Source organism: Malurus melanocephalus, unplaced genomic scaffold, assembly GCF_030028575.1.
Source record: "Malurus melanocephalus ecotype Western Australia unplaced genomic scaffold, MMel_1.1 scaffold_5, whole genome shotgun sequence".
Taxonomy (NCBI): domain Eukaryota; kingdom Metazoa; phylum Chordata; class Aves; order Passeriformes; family Maluridae; genus Malurus; species Malurus melanocephalus.
In genome coordinates, this window is record NW_026623237.1 from 5,068,849 (window position 1) to 5,093,555 (window position 24,707).

Sequence of the window (24,707 nt, forward strand, 5' to 3'; positions counted from 1 at the left end):
CTTTTGAAATGCAGCTGAAAACTGTCAAAAAGAAAGTTGAATTTCCATCCCTAGTATATTTATTCTGTAGAGAAAAGTAAAGAATGAGATATCTTCCCTTTCTTTTTATCAAAAATGTTTTGTCTGCTGAGACTGAAGACACTGGTTGTTTCCAATGCCACTGGATATCCRTGCTGATTTTATGTGAACTGTATAGTAAGCATACAGAATCTCAGAATTCTCACAGAATTAACTAAGGTGGAAAAGACCTTTGAGATCATCRAGTCCAACCTGTGATCTAACATTACCTTATCAGCTAAAATAAYATGTGTACTGATATGCTRTTTCACTGTTCTGTTCTTGTACTGAGCCACACGAAGTGTAACGTGGAAAGAAATCACTTAAAGACAATAAGGAGGACTTCTGTATATAGACAGGTGACAGAGGAAGGCTAAGGAAAATGTGGGTCCCCTGCAGAATGAAGTGGGGGACTTAGTTACTAAATAGGACATGGAAAAGGCTGTGGTTCTAAATGCCTTCTTCACTTTGTCATTACTACCACAACCAGCCTTCACTTATCCCACATACSAGAGACCTGCAGAAAACTGTGTAAAGGCAGAGTCATTAACTCTATTTGAATGCTTCTTTTGCCACTTTTTTAACACAGCTCAGGCTTAAGAAATTCTAAGATAAATCCATGACTTTCTTTACTTAACAGCTTACAGACAGCATTGCAAAATTGCATTTAAATTAAAAACGCATTCAGACTCTATTAATATATCAAATTGTGCAGGGGAAAAAATAACATACACTGAACAGAAATACTTCCTTTATCAACAAAAATGTAACTGACAACAAACTCTATGACAGCGAGGCCCCTGTCAGGAGACCCTTTTTTCTAGTTATAAATTAGTAAGACATTAATTATTGTTACTGAATATCTGCTTACTTGCTTCCAAGTTATTAATGTGACAACAGAGTTCCTATGCTCTSATTGTATTCACTGATATCCCTCTTCAGTTACTTTAGATACGACAATAGTTCTGCCCTGGTAATTTCACAGCAAAAGAGGTTAAAAATTGCCATTGTAAAACCACAGAACAACTGCAGAAGGTTAAGTATGTGAATGTATTCTTTTCTTAGGGTGGTTATATACGAAATGGAATACTCAAAATGCATAACTTACTATTTCAGTGCAGCTCAAAAGAAACACCACCTAAATGCATGTTTGAGTGAAGGAGGATGGAAGGAAGATGGGSTAAAGTGTTATCAGTGAAAGTTTGTATTGCATTACCCAATCCTACATATCAGCTAAAAGCCTCTAAAATCTTCTATGTGGTAAATTTAAGACTTCTTAAGTATGACAGAATGATAAAAGCAATAACCTCATTGCATATATCAAGACTAAAAGTAGTAAGTGGCCATAACTGTCTCCAGTTTAGATTGCTTGTAGGAAATAAAAATTTGCTTGAGAAATTTCATTAATACTACAGAAATATTTCTGGAATTCAAACAAATATCCCTGTTTATTTCTTTTGGCACAGGCATGCCTCATAGAAGACTGAGGAACATTTGAAAAACCCCAACCATAGCATTCTAATAACCCCTCTGTTCTAGAAGCAATGCTTAACTCCCTATATTTTAAATTGGAAATTGAAATCAGGAATTTTAAGTGTTCCAGCTAGTTCTATCATCCTCACCTAAAAGACAATCCTTAATTTCCCCTATTACTGTGACAATAGCCACTCAAATATACAAATATCTGTACTGAATTAATAAGACTAAATGTGAGAATTCCCCACTGCCAGTCACGCAATCTTCAAATAGCTAAAAAATGATTATTCTTCACTACACTGTATGTCTAGCCCTTTGCAGCCAGATCTCAAAGCCTCTTCCCTTCAATCCAGGGATTCACCTGGGCCTTTCTCCTCTTTGCATATTTACTTTTGGGGCATGGTAGCTGCATTTTAGGATGAAGAATACCTTTTATGCCTAACTACAGTAATGCTCCCAGAACCAAGAAGGAATATAAAGGAGAATATAAAGGAGAATATAAAGGAGAATATAAAGGAGAATATAAAGGAGAATATAAAGGAGAACAGAGGAGGAACATATTCATTACAAATTAATTCTCCACCTTAAAATGTCAAGTTTTCTACATGTTGGAATCATCAAGGGGGATCACACTGGCCATGAGCAGTGTATAGGCTACTGCAGCTGCAAAAAGTTGGAGTGATTTTTTTTGTTAAATATATCTTAATGCATTTTAATAATGAACTACTAAATGATAAGAAACTTCTATTTTGAGCTTAGAGYTCTAAAACTATGAGCACCGTAAAATGACTAAACAATTTATTCCCACTCTCCCATGCTCTCAAGGTGAAATTGCACCATATTGAGCCACTGAGGAGGATAAGATACCTTATTTGAGGGCAGGTCTGCTGCAAAGAATGAATTTCTATCATACCAAAGGGAAAATGAAGAGCCAGAGACAGCTAGACCTCATAATTGCTGCTAAGTTGACCAGAGGATCTGTACTATTCACTTTATTTTTCTGTCCTCAGAGAAAACATTAGAAACCACATCAGGGTTTACAGGATTTACAAATATAGTTTTGAAACAGAAGCACACATATTAACTCCAAATTCAATCCCTGAAACCTCACCATGCCAAAATTAATTCAATTTTTGGATGAAATWTCCATCTTAAAYTGTCCCTAAAGGGAGGAAGTACCTTCTACCCTGTAGCTATGGGTTGTGTGGCCTATCCCATGTGCTTCCACAACAACAAATAACCACATTCAGCAAAATAATCATTCATTGTCTTCATGTACAGCAACCATTCCGCAAGATACAAAAGTCAGATGTGATACTGGAGTGTGGTAAAATAAACCATGATTTGGCAACATCTACTTATAATAATTCACAAAATGTTTGTCCTTCAGAAATCTATCCATGCATCTTTAGCAATTTCTTGACCATTTGTCTTTTTGTATTTTGGGTGGGTGTCTATTTATAGAAATATATGTTACTGTTTAATTTACATAAGCCTATGAAAAATAATAGTAATTCCAAAGCACTTAGTATTAGATGTATATTTACACTACAAGATTGCACATTKTTTTCCATCCTCAACAGTGATGATGGAAAATAAACTAATTTWGAAGCTAAATTCCTGATCCTGCAAATAAACAGGCACAGACCTTTTTCTCCCAAGTACTTTCACGGCAATCGAAGAGACAGCCAACACATGTACATAATAAACACRTGGATAAGCACAGAGATGCAAAGCATTTCTTGCTCCTGAGAATAAACMAGTGAAAGAAACATCTCTAATATTAGAAGGACCCCTTCATTGTTCAAAATACAAATTATTTTTCTTTTATAAAACAAGTATACAATTGCACAATAACATGCAATACATTTGACATAACCTAAATATGTTCTATTCAGAAAACTGCTCCTACTAATTTATTGTCAACTTTATTTATTCTGCCTGTAGTCTTCATAGAAAATAAAAGAGGAAAYGAAAACGTTTTTGTTATGATGCCTAACATATCTATTGTATTAAAATTGAGAATAATAATAGTAATTAAAAATAAAGTAATCTGGGTACTTCTGAATTTTAATTATTGCCTTTTATTTCTGTGATTCAAAAAACTTTCGGTTTAATCAAAATGATGAGATTCTTGTACCAGAGATATTAAAAGCAAAACTGACTGCTCACAGGGCAAGAATCCCCTGTTGTCTCTCTGGCTCATCATACCAGGGAGTTTTTCTGGTGAAAATTCAATGGTCTCAGAAGCTATTAGAGGGAACTTCTCTTACAAAAAACCAAACCAAAACAAAAAAGCCCAATCATATAATATAAAGTATTTGAGTGAAATTCCATTTCATATTGGCATAGYACCCACTGTGAAAACCAACTTCTTTCAATTCCTTTCTAACCAAAATTTGCAACCAGCTGAACTATGTAATTAATGTGCAACAAAGGACCAAAAGACAATTTTTGCACCAATAACCTCTGGAACTCTAAATGTGCTTATGTCAGGACACAGAATTAAAAGCGGTTTTGCCCCTTGAAAATCTGTTGAAATAAGTGACTATCTCTAGAAAAATAACATAATTTTTCCTGAATGCCAAGGAACACTATGTTTATTCGATGGCTTTAAACTGATTGTTTTCCTGAAGATCAAAAGAGGACAATAAATTATGGACATTCCTTGTCATTCAAGCTTACTACAATATTAAATGTGCTGYATCAGAGCCATGAGCTCTTGTATCAGGCTTTAGTCAATTAAATAAATCTGCTGAAAATCAAAAGGATATCTTCCTGGAACCCTTTTTCTTCTAGTATTCCCTAATGCAAAGTTGTTTTAACAATTCTGATACAAAATTAAGACATTCTTCTGTTTGTAACCAGTGGTCCGTATTCAAACTGATGTCACTCTCTCTCTGTACACCTAAAGATTAAAGGAAATCGCTGAAATATTTAGAAYTATTTCTCCCCAGAATTATAGCTGGATATAAATGGCATAAATAAAGACTGCTGATCAATGTGGAAGAAAAGATTCATAATAAAATATTCAATAATTTTAACACAACTTTYCCAGTCCACTCTTAGTGCTTTGTTCTTCTCTCTTACTGAGCAATTAGAGACAGCTTTGCATGAAATATACTTCTATKCAGTTTACTCTCAGAATTTACAATAAATATCAAATATACTATATGATTGCCCATGCTTGTTTAGAATTTTAAGTAGCCAGCTTAACCTAGAGTTTCAGCAGAGCGTCCCAAACAAATTAGCTATCAATAAAGGGAAACAATTTCAAGAATTGGGTTGAACAGTTGTGCTGACTAAAAATGAAGAGTCAGGATTTCCAAGGTTTGATATTGGTTTCTGCTTCTAATTTACTGTCTTGCTTTCACAAATCATTTCAACTGCTCCTCAGTGTTAGAAAAACAAGATTTTGCTCTTACAGATGGCCTTTGAACATGAAATCTCAAAGTGATCAAGTAAGATAAGCCACTCTTAATTTATTTCACAGTTGAAGAAACTGATTCAGAGAGATGAGGTCACTTGTGTAGGTTCACAAACTTAGTAAATAATAAGGATTGAAATAAAAACCAGATGTCCTGCATCTCAGTCTAGGATTTTATTCAATGCAATGTATTGCCTCTATAATGTAGTGGAAAGCTGAGCTGTTTTATTTATGACGAACAACAAGATTAAGCCAGCTAACAACCTGAGTCAGAAAATACACTTTATCACAAGCTTTCAGTGAAAAATCAGAAACGTACAAAGGCAAACATTAACAGGAGCTAATTCATTATTCAGGAAATATTCCTACAAAGAAGTTTCATTTCTTTAGGAATAATAAGAGTGGYACAAGTAGTCAATGGGCACAACTGCAAACAACACAACTGTCTCAAGTTTCTCTGCTTAATTAATAAAAAAGTGAGTATTACAAAACAAAAAAATAGATGATTACATGAAGAATAAAATAGAAAAAGAAATAACAAAAATGAAAAGGGATATGTAAGCTTTCACTCCCCTCAAAATTTACAACAGCTGCTGATCATGACACAGCAGCCAAAGGAAAGGTACACAGCTTGGGAAAGGTATGCAACATGTTTGCTTATCTTGACTTATGTTTTAATTATTGYTCTGAACTGCTTCCAAAACATTTTTTTCCTGTCTCTTCATCCACTAATAGAATCTTTAATGATTGGATAAAATTTCTCTAAGTTGTTTCATATTTTGTCATTCTGTAGTAAGCAACTACATCTATTACATGAAAATATATATTCTGATTTCTTAATTATCTGTGAAATTTGCAGCATGCTTTATGACATTAAGATTTCTTCTAAGTATTTACTTTCCTCTGTAAAATTTAGGATTTTGCAATATTATTTATATGAAAATGGAAATTTTTCAGGATTCTGATCTGATGTATCACAGTATGACTCATTGCTACCACATTTCTCAAAACACTTTTTTCCCTCTTAGCAGTTTTGAAATAGCCCCTCATTAGCAAAATCCCTTTAAAAAATTATTTCATACAGAACAGCTTTTGACTACTGCTTTTCAAGCATCTGAAAMATATCCCTTATTTGAGCCTGAGATTAAGGGTTTAGGAAGATAATGGCTGTGCTTATATTATTGGCAGCTATCCAACACTAGGCAGGCCTACTATTGAAATATTAAGGTTAGTAACTTTACAGAGGTAGGCAAAAMCCCCCCCAAACCAGAAAACCTACCAAAAAAAAAAGAATAAATTGTGGTCAAAATCCAGCAAGTTAGACCAGGAAAAGAAGAATTTGCAATAGCATGCAAAAATAGCACCTGACCAGTCAGATAAAATGTTAATATTTTTAGCAAAATGTTCACTATTACATCAACTCATGTCTCCTTTATATCTGAAAATTATACCTACAACATCTATCCTTTTATTTTTTTTTTTTTTTAATGATAGTAAACAGAAGTTTTACTAAGCCTCAGGTTGCTAACAGGTCCTTTTAACCTAAGTGGTCACACAACACATCTCTTATATATCAATTACTTTGTGGCTGCCTTGCCAGTGAACACTAAACACAATCTCCTTTTTTTCCAGATATAAAATAGACCATGGTGAAATGGACTGCAATAAATATAATGGTTTCACTAATTATATGCACTCATGGTCAGTAGATTTTTATATCATTTTTACTATCTAAACAAACTATCCATTTAAAAAAAAAAAGAAATTATATAACACTTTGTGTCTCTATCTAGAAGAAATGGAGTTTGGTAACTTGGGCCTTTTCCACAGAGGATTTTAGGGGTGATCTTTCCTCTACTGCCTAACATCCCTCTTTACACTTTCTTTCCTAAAGTCCACATTTTGCAAAAAAGCAGATTCCAGGAAATGAAGTTACTCGTTTGGAGACAACTACCAAAGCCACTTCCTGTACGCACTTGGCAGAAATGCTTGAGGAAAAAAGTCTTATGACATTTTTCAATCCAACCAAGCTGGGCATTCCATTCAGCCACACAAACCCTCAATTTAGCCCAAGAAATGCATGCCAGTATTATACATTTGACCACTCAAAGTATTACAGTCCAGTAATAATAAATTCATTTTTACATTTGTCAGGAGAAATAGTATCCAACAGGTTCCAAACAAAAAAACACACCGACTATTCCATCCATGACCTGATATTATTCTATTTTTTCTGTTTTGTATGTTTTTTTCCTCACTGCTCTCTATACAGCCTCATTGTAAAGAATAACCTATGAAAAGCCTGCAGGGAGACTATTCATTGGAACATGACATAACAGTCATTATTTTTTGGCATGCCTCATTCAGTGGCAAATAGAAAAGGAAATTTTAATGAGAAAGCCTCTATAGCAAAYAGTTGAGCTCCTGCAACAGAAAATCATGAAATGCATGATCTTCATCAGATGAACTGAACAGTCTGTCAATGACTGAATGAGATTTCTTTTGACTTTGTTAAGAGGTGTTTTACCAGACCTCGCCCCACACAATCTCTATTATGACAAAATTAAATCTTTGACTGTAAAAACACAATTTTTCCAAACCAAGAGTTTAAAAGTATCAATAAAGAAGAAGAAAAAAACAAAAACACTATTAATCTGGTTGCTTTAACTCCAGAACAATCTCTTTATCTTAAAGACTAACAAATTTGCCAAAGGAATCACAATTATATATGCATTAGTTTAAAACTGTACCTCTTCTTCCTACAGCACTCTAAATTTATTGAAGCTCTATTAAATGTAAAGTCTGACTCCTCTGAGGCTCCTGTCTTTGAACCGTCGGTTCTTTTTGGGTGTTACAGGTAAATTAAGGATGACAAGCAGTCACTTCCCAACTATTGTTTCCATTTTATAGCATGTGTAATATCAGAACACCTRTTACTGTCTTGTCTCTCTAGCCATTTTCCATTCAATAAGTCTTTTGGGTTCACTTTTCATTACCTAGCAATTCAGCTCTTCCTTTGCTCRAATCTACAGTCTCTCTCACCCCTGATCCCACTCACAGCTGCATTAGGAACAATTTTTTTTTTCTCTTTTCCACCCTATTTATAGAAGAGAACTCCAATCCATACCTGCCCTTTCCTTTTTACCCCTTCCAAATAAATTTTCTCCTACCAGAGTTTAGACAGCCAAGTGTGARGCACAATAACTATTGTAATAACAATGGCTTCCACTGTACTCCTACTACAGTTTCCTGGCAGCCGCAGTATTTTCGCAAGAAAGACAAAAAGTAGTATTCAGAAACACATTTGTTATTTGTAACTAGCACATGGTCTCTTAATGTATTCCATTAAAAGGATCAAAAAGATTCCTGACATTTGAAWAAAAAATGCCCAGAAACAGAGTGTAAGAGAGAGAATAAAAGACCAATCGTCTTCTCAATTTTTTCTTTTTGAGTCTCTCTCCACTGTCTTAGATATTATCAGAGAAATTTTCAACCCAGCATTAAAGTTATTTTATTCAAAAATCCAAGACATGACTCAATTTACCCAAGCTTTCTTCTCCTAAATATAAATTCAATTATTTAGTATTAAAAACTACAGCTAACATGTTCAGTCAGAGAAATAGAAAAATGTACATCTCCTCTTGGCTGGCACCCTTCRATCTATTCCTTCTTTTTAAAAATCTGGACAAAATCAGACTTGTAACAGTGTGGAAAACAAGAAAACTCTGGGGCATCTCATGAGGAGGCCAACAATGAAGACATTTCTGAAACAATGGCTTGACCTTCCTCTTGTAATAGATGCAACTTCTAGCAGGGTTTCTTAACAAGGCAGGTCCCAAATGACTGACATTTCTAGGCCAAATACTTAATTTGCGAAATATTGTAGAACTGTGTTATTACATACATGCAGAGATCATTTCTATTTGACAAGCAGCTTTATTGTTAGGCCAAATTCAATTTCAAACCAGTTAAATTTGTAGCTCTACACAGAGAAAGTACACTGAAGGAATCAAAGCTAGGGTGACAAATGCATGCAACAGTGCAGGAAAATCATTTATTTGGAAAAAAGCTCYCTTCATTCAGTGCTTGTCAGTTACAGATTAAACACTTTTTTACTGGAGTCTAAAAGACTACAAAGTTGTATTACAAACCACAGGTAAATGTCCTCTTCAAGGATGGTACTGTATGTTCTGAGTAGTCCTTCCCATTGCCCCATAATGCTGCATAATAGTTTTGTGGATTGAAGTGGACACATCAATCCTCATTTATATCCTGATCTCAAAGAGGCATTTGTCAAAATTTTAAATAAAAATCAAACCGATCATGTTCCAATATACAGTTGTTACTGAAATTCATTCCAGGCAATCTTAAAGTTCAGAAATCTGTATCAGGGCTGTTTTTTTTCTACTTTGAAAACAGACCTTAATTTTCATATACAGTTTTATTTACCATTAAATCACTCAAAGTCATACATAAGAACAACACGTGATAGCAACCTTCAACAATTTACAAGGGAATTKAGGCATGGAAAAGAAATTAACCTTGCCTCTTCAAACAGTAAGGACAAATAGATGAAAGTTCAAATTCATAAAGCAGCAAAACATTACATGAATGTTCACCRTATTAGATCCAACTGACATCACAGGGAAATAACAAGGTGCCTTTATRTATTTCTTCAGACACCAAAATACTATTAATTGTTTACAGAAGTCCTGGCAATAAATCCTGCTTGGTCACTCAATAATGCAATGAACCTTGTGACTGCCTTGGACCTATTTTTCTAAACACTTTCTAAACACTAAACAATTTCCTGATTAACTTTCTTAGCTTTACAGGCCATGTCCCCAAACTCGTGACTCCCCACAACAGTGGGACATAAGACACCATAAGATACTCTCTTTCAGCCATGTTCATTAGGCTTAGATGGGGCAGAAGTTGTGTCCAGAAAACAAGCATGTAGAAGATTGAGATACAAATTTCTAAGTACTTCTCATTTTAAATATGCACATGGCATATAAGAAAGCAGAAGGGAATTAATTGGCCACATGCATATACAGAATTATGATGGAAGAAATACTAAATTTTGTGCTTTTGCACATCTAAACACTAATAGTTATCAAGAAAAACACCAAACGTAACCCCAACTTATCAGTCAGGAGTTTATGCTGGGCTTTTATCATTCATGTGAATTACCTGGCTTTGAAACAGACACAGGTATTTCCAGAACTTTTATGCCCAGGAGGTGATGCTGCTGTCTGTTTTGGCAGTGACAAAGGAATCTATTCTCTTTGTATTTGCTTTATTATTGAAATTTATATATGGAGAAGATGATTTTATTTTTGTTGAGGAATAAGAGTGCCAGCATCTTCTTAAAAGAGAATGTGAATCACAGATACATTGAACTGTTAAGGTTGGAAAAGATCTATAAGGTCATCTCAGTCCAAGACCAAGATCTTTAAGTCCAGCTGTTCAATGCAGCACCACCACCATATTCACCACTAAACCATGTCCTCAACTGCCATATCCACACATTTTTGAGCACTTACAGGGATGGTTATTCCACCACTCCCCTGTTTCTATGCTTGACAACACTGTATGAGAAGATTTTTTTCCTAATATCCAATATAAACCTCTGCTGGTGTAACTTGAGGCCATTACCTTTGGTCCTGTCACTTGCTACATAGGAGAAGAGGTTCACCCCTACCTCACTAYAACCTCCTTTTGTTGTAGAGAGCAATAAAGTCCACCTTGAGGCTCCTTTTCTCCAGGATTAACAACCTCAGATCTGTCAGCTTCTCCTCATAAGGCTTGTGCTTCAAACATACAATAAAAATATTAGAGAAGTCAACCTCTTTATTCATATTTTTGGGAAAGTTTATTGTGAGTTCCAGCAAGACAAACTGATGTTCTATAGGGATTTTATATCTAGATAGTAGAAAGCCTAAAATGGCAGCAGAAAGCAATAGTGACGTTACAACAGGCGTAACAGAATCAATTGCAGAAACTTTCAAGCATGACATCCAATATTTATGGCACCAGATTTTCACATTACTTGTCTATATTAGTTTTGCCTAGAGCTGAACTTCAGATGTTGTTTCTGAGATGATCTTTATTTTAAGGAATTACAAYAAACATTATAAAAACTAACAGTAAACAAGTTAAGTAATATGAGCATGGATTAGCAGATCAAGGGCCATGAGGTGACCAAACTGAAGAGATTATTACAYTCAAGACACAATAAAATAGAATGCYGAGAATAYTGGCTACAGAAYATTATTGGAAACTAGTTTGATGATTAGAAAACTTAGAAAAGACAGTAAAAGATTAAATTTAATTTTATTTCAATAGCAGTCTAGTAAAAGTATTCTAAAAATCAGGTAGGGGGCTCACAGTAAGATAGGGCTATTTGTACTAGTGTTTAGCATAGTATTAACAACAGCAACAACAAAAAAATGTTTCAGCAAATGTTTTGCTCAACCATCATCAAATGACTCACCTGTAACAAGAATATTATAAAAAAAAAGAAGTTACTAAGGGAGAGCAGATAAACATAAGCGCGCTGTAATAGAATGCAAAAGCAGGCAGAATTTTGTCATGCCAAACTCCACCATTCACTGCATCCAAGTCATATACAAGTGATTTGAAGAAGAGCCGGCATGGCTCCTAAAAGTTTACAAATGTTAAGTAATTTCTTCAGTCACATAACTTCTGCTACAGGAAAATGGCCATAATCACCTACAAGTGAACAAACTTTGATATGCACATGCTTACAAAGAACAACTTCAGCTCTTTGTATTACTCTGTAGTCATATMAAGTGTCAAAATTGCCTTAAGGAAGGCTTAGACCAGCTCCTACTTGACTCTATGAACAAAGAGATCAAAGATTGTTTTCTGTGTAGCTTGGTAAATGGCTACAACAGAGCATCTCAGTCATAGATTTGTAGGACCAGCCCTGCAATGAAAATCCGTAAAAGCTTTTACCTGACGTAGAAGTAAACCCTACCAAACTTACTGTGTAAGTGTGGAAAACCATATTATCACCCCATCTCTAGCTGTTAGCTCATTTGTATCTATGTGGTTACTATTTTCTTTCATACAGATGTCAATAATGGTCTATTTTTTCCCAAATTAACCTAAATACAATATAACCTGCAAACAATGTTATTCTTTTGAAAGTATCCTTTTGACCCTTTTGATCCTATAACAGCGGCTGAAAATTAATGAAACAAAGGCACAGTCACCAAATAGATGATACTCCATAGTTAAATTTGTAAGAGACAAAATGATGATGCATCAGAGGTAAGTGAATGGTGCAATGATTTTCTCAACAAAATCATCCAAAGCTTAAGAGCCAATTGTCACTGAGGCAAACAGGCCTACAAACTTCAATGGAAAAATTGCACAAGAACTGAAGCATGAAATTGGCCTGAAACACTTGTAGGAAACCTAATGCATTTAAATGTAGGGACTTGTGCGATATTTCCAATAATTTCTGCTTGGATTTTATATTCAAATATGCTGAGATTAGTCTCTCGAGAAAATACCTAGTTTTGCTAGGAACAGAATGAAAAAAAATACATTTAAAAGCTAAATACACAGACAAAAGAAAGATAGAAATCTAGACTATTCTATTATTAAGCAAAATTAGCGATATCTGTACAGAAATATATGAACTTCAAACTAATAGATGGACTTTCTTTTGATTACTCATATGCATATATAATGTGAATGTAGTGGCTCTGTTAAAAGACACTTTAATATCTCTGGAGTGAAGTTCATAATAACAACAATATGGAAGAAGTTTTACAGAGGTACTTGCCAAACCTGACAGTCAATATATAAAGGAATCTGATCACCCTTCAAGTACACAGAAACTTTCAGAAGCATATTTTACCTCTAAAATATCAAGAGTTGAAGAGCTTCAGCCACCAAAAAAAACCCAAAATAACTTTAAGAAGTTATTTTGAAGGATCCAATATCATTTTTAGACAACCAAAATATGGTTACAGAAAAGGGAAGCCAAAAGATTTGAAACAGTAGGGAACTTCCAAGGAACACTAGGTTACGTTTAGCAGACTAATCTGGATAAGAAACAGTAAACTAGCATAAAAATACTGGAAAGTTTCCCCATCTAAACAGAGTCAAGATGAAGGCAGTAAAAACTGCCAAAAGCAACTCTAACAAGCTTCCAAACATACGTTCTACATCAGAAGAGATTCCCACTTGAGAAGTGAAAAGAACAACATGATGAGCATCTTACAAAAAAACAGAAATGTTTTGTAAAACCAAATAAATATGGAGAAAGAAAAAGCTCTTGATGGAAACAGTAAGTGGTTTTACATAACAACATTTTCAATATATGTAAGTTTCAGTGYCTCTGAAAAATTAGTGAAAGTGCTGTAATGATCTGGTCTCCACTCTTATTATATCCTTTACAAGTTACAAAATTTGCCCTTGAAGTCACAAATGGGGACCAAGCTCCCAAAAGGAAAATCTGGGCTTTATCTCCTAAAAATAATCCTATGTTCATATTTATAAACACTTAGTTAAGATGACAAAAATTGTAACACACAGGGTTTTATCACTGAATATCAACTGCAACAGCTCACTTTAAATCCCACAACATGTATTTATATTTCTTTGTCACAAAGAATAGTCATCTGTTGTTTCTTATGGAGACATTTCAGGAGTTTCAAACTTCTTAACACAGTTCTTTTTTGTTGTTTGCTGMTCTCAGTGAGTTCAGTTCAAAGTCCTCGTTCAAGCAAAAGTCACAGTGGACTCACTGTGAATCCCAACAAAATAAAGCACTTGGAAGTAGTACAGATAGAAAAATAGATTAAAAAAAAAAACAAAAACAAAACAAAACAAAAAAACCACACACAAACAAAAGAGCAAGCCCCAGAAGTTAGCTGAGTCTCTTATGAGTTCACAGACTTAGCCTACTTGGTATTTATTGCAATTTGTGTACATTTAAAGTCTTTTAGAAATTACTTCGAATTTGCATTTTTACTTTTTGTTCCTGTCACAAGATTAAAAAAGGGGAGCAAAACTGTGATCTTTAAGACAGAGATATGAAAAYGTGTAACAGCAAATGACAAAGTAAAAAACTTCCACAACTACATGCTAGAGACATGTGTTTGAAGATAGACATCCATTCATATTCATGACATAAATTGGAGCCTTAACAATACATATTTTATCTGGTAACYTGAAATACCAGGAAATAATACCAACTTACTTTGCTAAGCTTATCAGAAATAAAGCTCAATAAAATTGTTCAAAAGCTAAGGCTGACTGTTAACATTTGCTGAATTTATTTTGAAGGCATTTTAAAATAACTGAATCAAGCAGTGAAGTCGGATACTTCCTGCTGGGTTCTTAAACCTTGCAATAATGAAAAATATAGTGTAGCAAATAATCACTSTACATTATAGATAACATGTAATGCTTAAGAAATTAGCAAAACAACACATTTTGTTTTAAATAGTTGWTAACACAGATTTAAGAGTAGCAACGAATTTCAGATGGAGAGCAAATGACATATATACTTTTTCCTGGACCTTTTACAGAAAATGTAGACCATATTTTCTTTTCTGACAAATGAGAAAGATCAACAAGTAAGTCYGAATAGTGCCCTAAATGCACCAGTAGGATCATTTTTTTGCCAAATAGCAATGCAATAGCTGCATGTGTTTGTTAACAGAAGATGTGTCATGAGCACAGTGGCAAGACTCTACCCCCAGACATCCCAAAGCACTACTAGACACAGAAAATAGTCCAAGAAACATATAGGTTTATTAAACATCTGATTTTTCTGAAGGGTTGAGACTTGCCTTTTTTCTGAACCACAGAAAGACAYAGAAGAGATTCTAATGGAAAACCTCAGTAAATCCTTTCCATTAGTGAACTTTCTGCGGGTTTTCAACAATAGAAGGAAGCATTTTTCCCTGAATTATGACATAAATATATAAAATAGACAAGATAAATATTTTGATAAGTCTTAACACAAGACAAAAATATTTAGCTTTCAGAAATTAGCAATATGTGTGTTATCATCACTACTTTCTGATGTTATTCATAAGCATCATCTGTTTATAAAAATCATCTCTCACCTTACATTTCTAAGTGAGCTTGTCAGCCTTTCAGCAGGAATGCTCTTTTATATAGGTGTTTGTGTAGTGTTGAGCAAAAAGTGATCTTAAATCATCAGTGGGATACATAGAAGGTAAATTTTTCACAAAACTCTCAAAAAATGCTTACAACTTCTCAATAAAGGATAAAGGTAATGGATCAAACTGGTCAAAACATGATCCTAACAAAATCTTTTTGAGAGCAAAATAATCYCTCTCAAGTCCATCTGCATATACAACTATCTGAAGCTCTTACTAAGATTTACTGTCTTCTTTGAATGTCAYAATAGTTGCACTGTTTTCTGGTAACCAAACTGTTTATGTATCAGGAGAAAAACAAATCCAGCAGAAGGAAAAATGGTATCATACGTCTTTTATGTTGACAGAATTATTCTACAAAGCAAACAGCAGTCTGAGACTAATTTCAAAATAAGACTTCTCTGTACAAAGAAGTGATATGATACAGGACAAGTAAAATACAGCACGAAGTTTCTTACTGCACTGTCTGACGAAGTCTGATTTTTCTTGCTAGATTAATTCATTCTTTCATTTATCCTGAAACTACTAATTTATAACTGAATCAACCCCTATGAAAAATTATACATAGTTCTACATTTTTATCTTTACCAGATATGAATTATTAATATAATTAAAGCTGCAGTAGATACTTTATGATTAAATTATTATATTAAAAGCCAGATTGTTGAAGCATTTGTAAAGTTCAGGTTATTATGCCAATAACTTTTGTTTGCATTTTCTGGAAGTTTCATCTGAAACATTATTTTAATTCATAGCCAGCTATGTCTGTTTCAGATTTGTGAAAGATATTATGATGCAATAAATAACAGCAGCTACTAGGTTAGACAATTTTGCTCACTCTCCCTCATGTATTTATGAATTTATAATTCAGGGTGCTCTGTGATTAAAGATGGGTACTGAAATTCGAGTTCTCTCTTCATGGCATAACACTTGGACTAAGCAAGTTCTGTCTGTTCACTCTAAGTTCACTGTCTTGTGCCATCAGTTAAACCTCCCTAGATGACTTGCCAAAATGATGGCAGTGGGCAACCTTCCACTGCTTCCAGGCATCCTTCCTATCTCTCCCTTCTAAAAGAAATCTTCTGAGATCCAAGAAACAGAAATCTGACAGCATGTAAACTGGTATCATTTTTAACAGAAGAATTCGATGCTATGTAACCCAATACCAGCAGCAAAACTCAGGGCTTTACTAGGACACTGCACTTTCATAYTCCCCTGCTGCAGCCACCAAGGAGAATATCCTAATCCAGACTCTGGCACAAAATGAAAAAAGCACAAAACAACCACAACAATGRCCCACATGCCCAATTTCCATTGCTYTTAGTTAGGYCTTCCACTGGTATCAAACCTCATGTTCCACAATATTTCACTAGTGACATTATTTCAAATACAGTATTCAAACAAGCAATTATAGACATATTCAGAAAAAAAAATCTTCTAACATTAAATCGAAGACAGAAAGAGCTACAGTTGCTCAGCATGGTAAAGAGAAGCTCCAGCAAGATCTCGTTATGGCCTTCCAGTACTTAAAGGGAAATTAYCAAAAGGAGGGAGAGGGACTTTGTATACAGACAGAAACTGACAAGATAAAGGGCAATGGTTTTATACCGAAAGATATAAATTTGCTGTTAGGAAAAAAATTCTTTACTGTGAGGGTGGTGAGGCACTGGAATAAGTTGGTCAGAGAAGCTGKGAAAGCCCCACCACTGCAAGCTTTCAAGGCCAGCTTGGATGAAGCCCTGAGCAACCTGGTCTAGTGAGGGAAATCTTGGTCTATGGCAGAGGTTTGAAACTAGATGATTCTTAAGAGACCCTTATAACCCAAACCATTGTATGATTCTCTGGAATAAACTCTTTACAATTTAGTATTAGCAGTCAATAATATTATATAACGGTGGCCAAAAATCTACTTGGAAATCAAGTCTGGGATGTTAGGGCTTTGATGATCTTCGAGCCTGTACAGCCATTAAAGGCTTCTGTCTAGCGTTTCAGGCATACAAGGGGTGGGAAAGCAGAAGGTACAGGAAGGTAAACACTACCATATGTCAAACCTTTGAAGATGTACTATGTTTATTCAGTTTCTTCTGAAAGACAATGTACATTCAATGCACRATGGACTTAAAAAAAGATAAATTACAGTTGTACCTGTAAAACATGTACAGTTGTAGAAGTCACTACCCATTCACCTTCAAAGTCAACCTGCTGGGGGACAAATTTGGACCAGGAATTGTTTTACGGCTGCTATGAGATCAAGATAAATTTCCTGTTAACACAGATTATTACATCAAACTCAGTGAAAATATTATTTCTGCATTTCTCCTACTTAAAGCACTGTCTGGATAGAATAGACTAGAAACATGATTATGCATATTTTTCAATGTGGACATGGTCATAGATCATGTGGGAAAAAATGATAAAAATATGTTTCACCATAGAGAGAGAGCCATTCACTGAGATAATACATTTTTTACCACACCTGCAGAGTTCAGGAAATAAGATTCAACAATCCAGTCAATTTGAGCTGACATGTTGGTTCCTACTTTATGTTCAAAGAAAATTCATATGAATATACTCACACAAATGCTTGCAAAAAGAGAAAGCATTGATTAAAAATAAAAATCCGCTAATCCTTATTAGGATTTTTTTAAAGACTGAAGAATAAGTGGCATTATATAAAACATGCAATTATACTAGGCATTTGTTAAAACATAGCTACATATTTCTGAGGTAATCAAAAGCTTTATCAGGACATAATTATATTTAGTTGGTACTGCTGTAGCACCAAATCCAATAAATTCTATCTACGAAATGTGAAGGAGCACCATAAATAGGAAAAGTAGAAGGCAGAGGCAATTCCTCCGTAACCTGAGCAATTGAAACAAAATAGGGACAACTGACTGCTAGTTCCATTACAATGCAATATTAGGGGTAACTGGCAAGCTTAAATGGTTTAAGAATTCTATTCCCACTAGTACTCTAACACAAACCAAGTTTCTACTTGTCAGCTGCCATGTCTGAGTTCCAAGCTGAAAATGCTCACCTTTCAGCTATGCCGCCTMCCGCAAATGCATAAAAAGTATACAGAAATGTAAATAATTTTTATGATTAATGTATAGTTATAGAATTACATATAGTTATAAAATATGATTAGCTACATGTGATAATCTAGGATGAGGCATGTTTATTAAAACCATAAGCGCTTCTAGAACCTACTGACACAAAAAATCTTTTTATTAGAATAATTCAACAAGAAAATAAAGAAAACATGGAACCATGCAAGAAAAATCTAAGTTATTGAAAGTTTTATTGTGTGGATTTTAAAATGAACAACTTGCAAGAATATTGTTACTTATTGCCATAAATAATCAGCTTAGATGATGTAAGGAAAGAAAATTGCGATGCTAAACAGTTAATCCTTTTTGAATAACTACTATAAAAACTGCCTTACTTATGCAATCCATGCAAACTGGTCAGTATGATTTCCATTGTTTGAGTTGCTTCAACAATGATTTAGACATCATCTTATATCCTGTAGTATCACTTATAGGGATAAAGTGAAATGGATTTGCCAGGGGAAAAATATTATTTCCTAATATTTTTAATGGATTATATTCAAACCCACTTTTTTTTTTTCTGTGAATTTACTCAAAGAATCAAGGGCCTGCAACTGACTTTATTCTCTGGTTCCATAGGGCTGTTCAACAGAGTATTCACATCAACTTATAAAAGCCATCAGCACCTTCAGAGGGCTTTAAATTTAAAACCCTGCATTTGTAGACATAGAATTAGCACAATTTSAGTGATATTGAACATAAATATTTCTTGTTTTGGTTCACATTTGAAGGATATGCTGTAAATCATATTGGAATAATCCAATAACCWCTCCCTTAATTAATTATACTAACCTGTGTCTCTGGAAAGAAAAGGTAGTTTGGCAACAGAAGAGCTGAAATCTTTTGCGTCTCTCAGACTAAAACATGTAGATGGACTCTGACTTTCTTCCAAGCTCATAGAAGGAGACTGCTCCAAGTCTGTAAAACCAGCAGAGGTGGCATTAAGCTGGAAAAGAGCATCTCGTGCTTTTTTTTTCTCTTTTTTTAACATAGTTACCAGAATATCTGCAAGATATATTAAGGATTGTTTTTTTCTTGTTTTAAAAGAAAGGAACAGTCATGATTGTTTATCAGTAAGTCTTTTTTTTTTACAAAGTGGAACAATTCACATGATAGAAGCATATGTATGAATGTGAATTAAAAGCAGGACATATTCTTGGCAATTATTTTCATCCATCTCAGTTTTTCCAAGCAGCAAATTCATTTTACTAAACAATAATAAAGTCACACATTGACCACAATTGCTAATACCATTGAATCAACTCCTGATAAAAGCATTTACAGACTGACAGGATCTTACTGCCACTGTAGTAGTCACTTCTTATTTTTTAAATTTTGTAATAAACAAGACTTCTAAACAAAAGAAAAATCTCTTAACTTACAGGTAGCCTTGCAAGTGTATCTCATCTGTAAGCTTTTCACAATAAGTATTACTAAAATGTAGAAAAATCTTTGGGAATTTTCTTGCAAAACACTGTGAATTTACTGGAAGTATAATAGATGTAAATACATTTTGCCCAACAGCTTATAGAGGATGTAAAATGGAAATCCTGCACACATTTAATAAGGAACACTGAAATCTCTGTGATATGTTTTTTCATGTGCTAAATTATTTTTAATACTAATTAACCTTCTAAATTAATACCAGAAAATCTAAGCAGCCTTTGGGGAATATTATGAACTTGACTAGGTAATAATAAAACACTTTCCAATTCCGTTTTTATGATAGCTTCCAGCTACTGTAGGCAAGAAGGAACTCATAGTTTATTGAACATATATTGTTATTCCATATTTCCCACCACTTCATCACATTAGACATGTTATTAATATTCCAGTGATCATGTATAGTCACTTAGTCACCGCAGACTCCCTAAATTAGTCTTGTCTTCTTTGAATATAACCCTAACTAACAYAGATTTACACAAATTTCCTCATTTCACTTTTGTGAACAAAGCTGTAAAAAGTGCATTTGATAGAGATATTTTGCTTTTTTTCTCACATAAATGAAATAATTTATTTCAGAAAGAAACGTTTCTGGGAATTGAACATTAAAATTAACATAAAAAAAACCCTGAAGAATCTTTTTAAATTAATGAGTCAGTGTTTTAGTTAAATTTATTTGAAATTGCACCCTGGAAAAAGGAAATATTGTCATCTGTAACAGAGCAGAATTAGGGAAGCTTTCCTGTCACCTCAATTTAGATGGGTGACATGTTACACCCCAGTGAAAAATGCTATTCTCATTTAACATTTAAAATTGAGCTGGAATTGTTAAACACAAAGAATGCAACTGAGTTTGCTGTTTATTAATAACTGTGTAAGAACCTCTGTTACCTTTACATTCAACAAACCCGTGTTTTTATTTCTGTGCTGTGTTACAAATGTTCTCCACTGAGTAGCCACAAAGCTGGGGACAGAGTGGCTGTGGTTTGACCACAGATCTGTCAACCTGCTAAAAATAACTCCCACCCATTGTGCTGCACTGMGGCTACTCGTGTTTCCTCACTCAAGGCATGAAATGGACAAAGCACATCTGAGCACTTTAGCATTTTTATGTGCAAAAAKCTTTAAATTTAAAAAGTACAAGTTTTATATTGTTTGAAGGGCAAATAGCCCAGTAGTCCCCAATGCAACACCTAATTTGGCTAAAAATAACACATACAGGAAATTCTATTCTTTGTAAGGTAATAGATTGGTCTTTATATAGCATCAGAGTTTCTCCCTCTAAAAAGTAGTTTAATTTGCTTGAGTTCTAGGTGTCACCTGGCATGATCCACAGTATTTCACTATTGTCTGGACCATTCTAAAGCTAAGTGGTGTTTGGATCCAGGATTTTGATTTGGATAAAAATTGAAAAAGAAGAAGGTGCGAAACAGAAATCCTGTCGCATAAAAGTTGGGAATTGAGTATTTGCTTTAACACAGTACAGTCTCTCTCACACAAAGATAAACGGTTCTAAGTCAGATCATCTCAAACTCAAATAACACATTTTTCCTCACAAAGGATACTGATTTCATTGTCTCTTTGTTGCAAAAGTTCTTTCAATTTTTCCAGTTCTTCTCCTGCTTCTTTGTTAATGTATTTTTGTTCAGAGATGTCTGGTGAGAGCAGGTTTTCTTCAGAAGTCAATGAACGGTGAATTAGTTCCTATTAGGAGAAACAAAAAAAGTACACTCTTTTAACTTTAATCCTGAGGTCTAAATATAGTAAGAAAAGTAAAACCTTTCCAGAATCTTGACAGAAAAAAGTCATGCCACAGTAGATTGTCAAATTATACCCATTGTGTCAAGCATGAAACAAATTGTAATTTTTAATCCTAACTAGCAAGGGTGTAATTTATTTTACTCTTTCTACACACAAATTCCAGAGTTCTGTAGTATCACAGAACTTTCAGTAGAAAAACTATAATTATAAATAATTATTTAAGGACAATAAATTAAGATCAGGAATATATACACTATTATATTTGAAAAACTATATCCCAAAATGCAGAAAAGTATTATCTTCTATTGCTTTTCCTATTAATTTCACAATTATCAAGTGTATCTTGTTTGCTCAATGATTCAGAAGGGATTGCAACATCTTCAGAAGAATTAGTGTAACAGATTAAGGGATATCGTGTTTTTAATCTACATTTTTACCTCTTTCAACATAGTTTGTCCAAAACAAAGCCTCAGTAATGCTGGAAATACAGATGGGAACATCTATCCATATACAAATAACTTCTCTTGCTGATTCTAGAAAGTTCCAGTGCTCTCTTACAATTTACTGCATGCTAGGATCCTTGTTGCTATTTCCACAAAAGGCTGCTGATTTTTTTCAGCTAAATTTAAATTTTCTATGAGTCCTCCACACACTTGAAAGTTCAATTGTTTTCGCCTTTTCCAGTACCTCTCAACTGCATTGCATATCTTTTAACACTTTTGAACCATGTATATCTCCATGTTATTTTCAGAGTGCCAGCTGCATTTCCAGCTATGTTTAAAAAAAATACCTTCATACAAACGAAGCAATACTTGATCTTGCGCATGTCAGTGCCAACATCCAGAGAGCTATCGGGATCATCATCATTGAGAAATGTTTCAATTAACTCATCCAACCTGGAAATACACAGCATTTTTTAAGAGAAGAAAAAAATATCACGAACAAGCAGACAAGTCTGCAAATGTGGTGTGTCAAAAACAATACAAAATGTACCAAGCTGCCTGATATTAGTAGACTACTTTCCTTCAAGGTACATGCATTTGAAACGTACGTTTGTTCTGGTTAATGAAACCTGGATTTGATACTGAAGATTTTACCATGGCATATCCTAACATACTGGCACACCCTAAGGAATAGTTCTAGAACCAAAAGCATCTAAGAACTAATCTTCTTTTTCTCATTTATTTTATAACCTTTTGCTCTTCTGCTATCTCATAATTGAAAAGATATAAAACCTGCTCTCTCAGAAGACCAGATTTTTAGAGATTTTGGGACTAGGATTTGTTGCAATATATGCTTATTTGTGCAAAAGAAAAGTCTACTTCTTTTTCTATTACAGTAGTCAGCAGATAGCATAGCTTTCRTACATAAATTACCTGCTCCAATCACCAAGCAAGGCAAACTATCTTTTAATGTAGATATTAATAGATTTTTCAAAGACCTACTGCACTTCCTTTGAGTAATGAAATATAGTTAGCATTTTATTCTGTTGCAATGTGTTCTTTATAAACTGACAAAATCTTCATTAGGGAGGAAMTAGTCTAATTCAGTCTTCCTAAGACAATCTGGCACAGAGAAGCATTCTCTTTATTTTTTAAAACCAAATTGAAATTATCAGACTGAAAACTCATACAGGCATAATATACAATGTTCTAGGCGGGATGTAACACCTCTACAGATAGAATCAGATTTCCTCTTGCATATTGTCACCATCTTTCCAGGTCTCATATTCCAGGATGCATTGCAGTTCATTCTCAAGACAAAGGGAAGAGGACCTCTAAGCCCAAACTAAACTTTTAACCCACTTACTAAGGAATATATCTGGAAAACTGCAAGTGMAAATTCAAACTCTGTCAGCTGTGTTTAGATTTATGATTTCCTGGTTCCTGTCAAATGACATTTCAATTATTTAGTAGGCAAACGGTGGGCAACAACAACAGGTATATGCYCTGTAAAGCATAATTTTCTATTTTAAAATGTTTATTTTGGTTATTATCCTCACCAGATGAACTTCAGTTCTGAACCTGAGCCAAGGCTTCTAGAGTAGCTGCATCAAGGGCCAAACTGCCCAAGAAGGGCAAGAGTTCATCTCTATGCGTAGCATTTCTTTTGGACTAGTTTTGTTCAGCTCCTCACTTAATATGCAAGCATTCTGAGAGGCACTTTGTAGTCATTTATCCTCTTAGTTACAGGATTGGGAATCTTTTTGGTATTTTATCATCAGAATCACTTTGTTGTAACCACATACAAAAAATTTCAGGCATTATAATATCTCAGCATCCGAAGTTTACCCTAGAGTACATTTTGTGGTATTTCCCTGCTTCTGAAGACTTCTCCTACTGAAATTCCTCACATAACAGTAATAGGAAATCCCTGCTGGAGAGTGAAACAATGAGAAGAACAACAATCAGAAAAAAAAATTGTTTTCAGGAGATAAATATCTCTGAAAATCAGCTGCGAGACTGGAATGAAAATTGGAAAGCATAACAAATAGTTTTGGTATTTATCTCCTCTGGAGATAGCAAAGTGGCAATACTCAAAACAGAAGAAAAAGGAAATAAGAGAGTTCGTTTCAGACAAACCCTGCTTTCCCATTTTTATTACTTCAATTAAATATCAAGAGGCAAATATGTTGTCTATACCACTCACTGAATGTGCAAAGTTCACAACTTCTGAATTTATAGGACACTCCCTCAAGTCAGTGTGAGCTGTACATGTTGAGAGCTTGAAGGAGAGGATATTTAAAGAGAAATGTTAGCTACAGAAGCATTACTGCCATTGACTTGCTTCTCAACTTAAGGAACTACAAAATTTACTCAATAAAAGAGACCAAAATTTTGCTTAATTCTACATGACTTTTTACTGCATCGAGAACAGAAGCCAGTAGTGCAGTTACTCATACATTCTGCAGACACTCTAAGCAAAAAAGCAGGAGAATWAATTCTTCATCCACAGAAGTAGGTATTTGTGTTAGCACTAGGAACAAAGATGCATTTATACTATTAATGAGAATATGACTGTGATTACACAGACACGAAGTCAGTACTTGTCACTATCTTAGGCACTTTCTTGGTTTCAGTAAGAGGAAATAAGTAAAAATTTTGATAACTAGGTTGTCCAGACTGACTATATGAAGACATCTATAAAAATGGGGCTTWAATCTTAAACTAGAAAGTATGAAAGAGATGTTTTAACCTTTTAAGATTATCTAGTTGCCAGGGATTTACCCATACTCAGATTACAAAAGATTTAGACTAT

General features: G+C 34.3%; 1 protein-coding gene across 1 annotated transcript in view; it reads right to left on the reverse strand.

Moving 5' to 3' along the window:
* The window catches only part of KIF6 (kinesin family member 6), a 147,032-nt gene that overhangs the window by 62,092 nt on the left and 60,233 nt on the right, over window positions 1-24,707 (reverse strand). The window contains exons 11-13 of the mRNA XM_057370983.1: window positions 22,240-22,345; window positions 21,254-21,392; window positions 19,038-19,250 (exon numbers count right to left, since the gene is read on the reverse strand). Of these exons, the coding sequence (XP_057226966.1) occupies window positions 19,038-19,250; window positions 21,254-21,392; window positions 22,240-22,345 (458 nt within the window). The remainder of the gene's footprint in view (window positions 1-19,037; window positions 19,251-21,253; window positions 21,393-22,239; window positions 22,346-24,707) is intronic.